The sequence below is a fragment of the Poromitra crassiceps genome (genome assembly GCF_964638095.1).
Source record: "Poromitra crassiceps genome assembly, contig: HAP1_SCAFFOLD_1315, whole genome shotgun sequence".
NCBI classification, from domain to species: Eukaryota; Metazoa; Chordata; class Actinopteri; order Beryciformes; family Melamphaidae; genus Poromitra; species Poromitra crassiceps.
The window spans coordinates 5,001-7,500 of record NW_028151095.1 but is presented as its reverse complement, the minus strand read 5'-3'; the positions used below and the strand labels follow the sequence as shown (position 1 = coordinate 7,500).

Sequence of the window (2,500 nt, the reverse complement as noted above, 5' to 3'; positions counted from 1 at the left end):
GTCACCACATCATAGAGTAACGTGGGAATAAGAATGATGCACAGCCGATCATAAATTAGTCAAACCGGTGTGATAAATCAGGCCATTATGGCTCACAATATACAGCGGTGCTGGTGGGTAAAGATACAGCTGCTTGTTGTACACGTCTGGCCCAGGTGATGGCGATGCTGAAGAAAGGACGAAAGGTTTCCCACATACCGTTCTTTTCCTTCTCTTTTTACACTTTTTCCTGTAGACGGATCATAGGCAGCTCTGCAGATGTATGAGCTGGAAAGAACGTAACTTCTATAATCCGTTTGCGTTTGCAGATTGGTGTGGTTTGGTGGTAAATGTGTGTATTAACTGACAGAATGAAAGTGTGGGGGAAAGTGTGTTCCCACCTGCGATTCAATTTCATGATCAGAGGGAGGGAAATCCACCCCAACCCCCACGCCAACCCCCACCCCATCCCCCCCTGCAAAACACCCCCTGGTCAGAACACATCTCACAACACCTCAGCGTGTGCCAGGTACCAGGCGTTGCTGACAGCTCGCTTCCGCTACCTGTCCTTGTACTTGATGACGGCGTCCACGATCTTCTTCATCTTCTTGGTGAGGGTGGGGGGGTTGGGGGAGAGCTTCTCGGCGGGCGGCCGCCCGCGTTTCCTCTGCCTCTTCCCGTCCTCGTCTTTGTCCCCCCGGGCGCGGCCCCCCGACGACGAGGAGGAGGGACCGGGCAGGTCCGGGTCGCGGTCCCGCTTCCTCTTGCGGGGCGTCTTCTTGGTGCGCACCTCCTCCTCGATTTCCTCCAGTGTGCCCTCCTCGATCGCCTGCGCAGGGTGAAGAGACGACCAAATGAACAATACGGAACACTTCCACAAAACAAAAAGCAGGGTTCCCACACCTTCTTAAACATCTAACTTTCGAGACCAAATTTCATCAAATTAAACGACCCAACACGGCATAGTTTGAGACACGGATCAAGGTTCATTACTGTTACGCACTGAGAATGTTTATAAGAACTAGCAGGCTTTACAGAAGCTCACAGACAATGATTAAAAAGAGAGAGAGGCTTGAATGTGTGAACACTTCTCAACTGTGCTGTGTTACATGGTAAGTACAAAAATAAATCAAAAGAACTTCAATTTCTATTCTTGCGCAAAATAAAGAACTTTCAATGACCCGTGTCTATTTATGTCTACTCTTTCAACTTTCAAGGACCCATGGGAACCCTGAAACCCTGTTTAGACATTTGCTACCCATCCCCCGCCGGCCGATAAACCACTATGCTGTCCTCTCACATGCTCCTCGTCCTCTGTCCCGTGCGGCCGCTCACCTTGAGCCACTGCTTCTCGGTCAGCGAGTCGCTGTAGTCCACCTCCTTGCGCTGGCGAGAGCCTCGGCCGAACATCTTCTCCTCCTCCTCCTCGCAGGTGAGCCGCTCCACCTCGGCGTCGTCCTTCATGATCCACGTGGGCAGCTCGTCTTCCTCCATCAGACGGGGCTTCCGCCGCGGGTTGCGGGCGTCCTCGCGGCGCCGGTCCAGGTCCATGCGCTGGGAGACGGAGACGGAGACAAGCAGGTAAAGCGACAGAAGCTAAAGGCTACGGAAAGGAGTGTGGTCGAGCTGGAGCTTACCTGAGCGTGGACTGTGTGTACAGTATATGGGATGTACTGTAGATGTGTTTGCATGGACTATAGGTATTACTTTACCATCAGACACACACACACGCACACGCATACACACACTGACCATGAAGTGTTCGAACTCTTCCTCACTCCTGGCGATCATCTGGTTGACCGTCTCGTCATCGGGAACCTCGTCCTCCTCCTGAAGCCGGCATGCAAACATCGGCACCCGGAAAATAGAAAAATACAGATGAAAAGTTAATTTTGCTCCCGGGCGGTTGTGGAGAAAGTGTGCTGCCGGTGTGAGGGATAGTAAGTAAGTTGTATACACACACACACACCTGAATGCGTGTACACACTCCTGGACTCCAGCCCTCTTCTTGCTCCTCGTGCTCCAGGATAGCCTGCAGGAAGGCCCTGCGCTCGTGGCTGGAGGATTTCTGGTCGAACATGCCAGCCTGGATGACCTTTTGGTCCACGTTTAGTTTGTACTTGGCTGCTGCCAGGATTTTCTCCTCTACACTGTTGACGGTGCAAAGACGCAGGACACGAACCTCGTTGGTCTGGCCGATGCGGTGAGCTCGGTCCTGGGCTTGCAGGTCCTGCAGAGCGGAGTGGGAAGTGGGAACAGAGTTGGGGTGAGAGTGACACTCGCCATGCCAAATATCATATAATAAGGTCTCAGAGTTATGAGTCTATAGTGAAGGGTCAAATGAGGAATACAAACAAGAATGGTACTTGTAAGAACTGTATTTCAATAGTTGACACAAATTCTAACATGAATTTTCTTTGAGTTTGTTGAGCTCAAACAACGACTGGTAATTATCTTATACATTTCCCCCAAAATTCTGAAATGGGACTTTGTGAAGATCTCCCAGCCTCTGGTAATACCG

The 2,500-nt window shown here is 51.2% G+C and overlaps 1 protein-coding gene across 1 annotated transcript in view; it reads right to left on the bottom strand.

The window, feature by feature from the left end:
* LOC310771817 (transcription activator BRG1-like) overlaps nt 1-2,500 on the bottom strand; it is a gene marked incomplete at its 5' end in the record, with an annotated part of 10,435 nt that overhangs the window by 3,312 nt on the left and 4,623 nt on the right. Inside the window, 4 exons of the mRNA XM_083664332.1 lie at nt 543-808; nt 1,315-1,533; nt 1,732-1,809; nt 1,949-2,209. Coding sequence (XP_083520458.1) covers nt 543-808; nt 1,315-1,533; nt 1,732-1,809; nt 1,949-2,209 — 824 coding nt within the window. The remainder of the gene's footprint in view (nt 1-542; nt 809-1,314; nt 1,534-1,731; nt 1,810-1,948; nt 2,210-2,500) is intronic.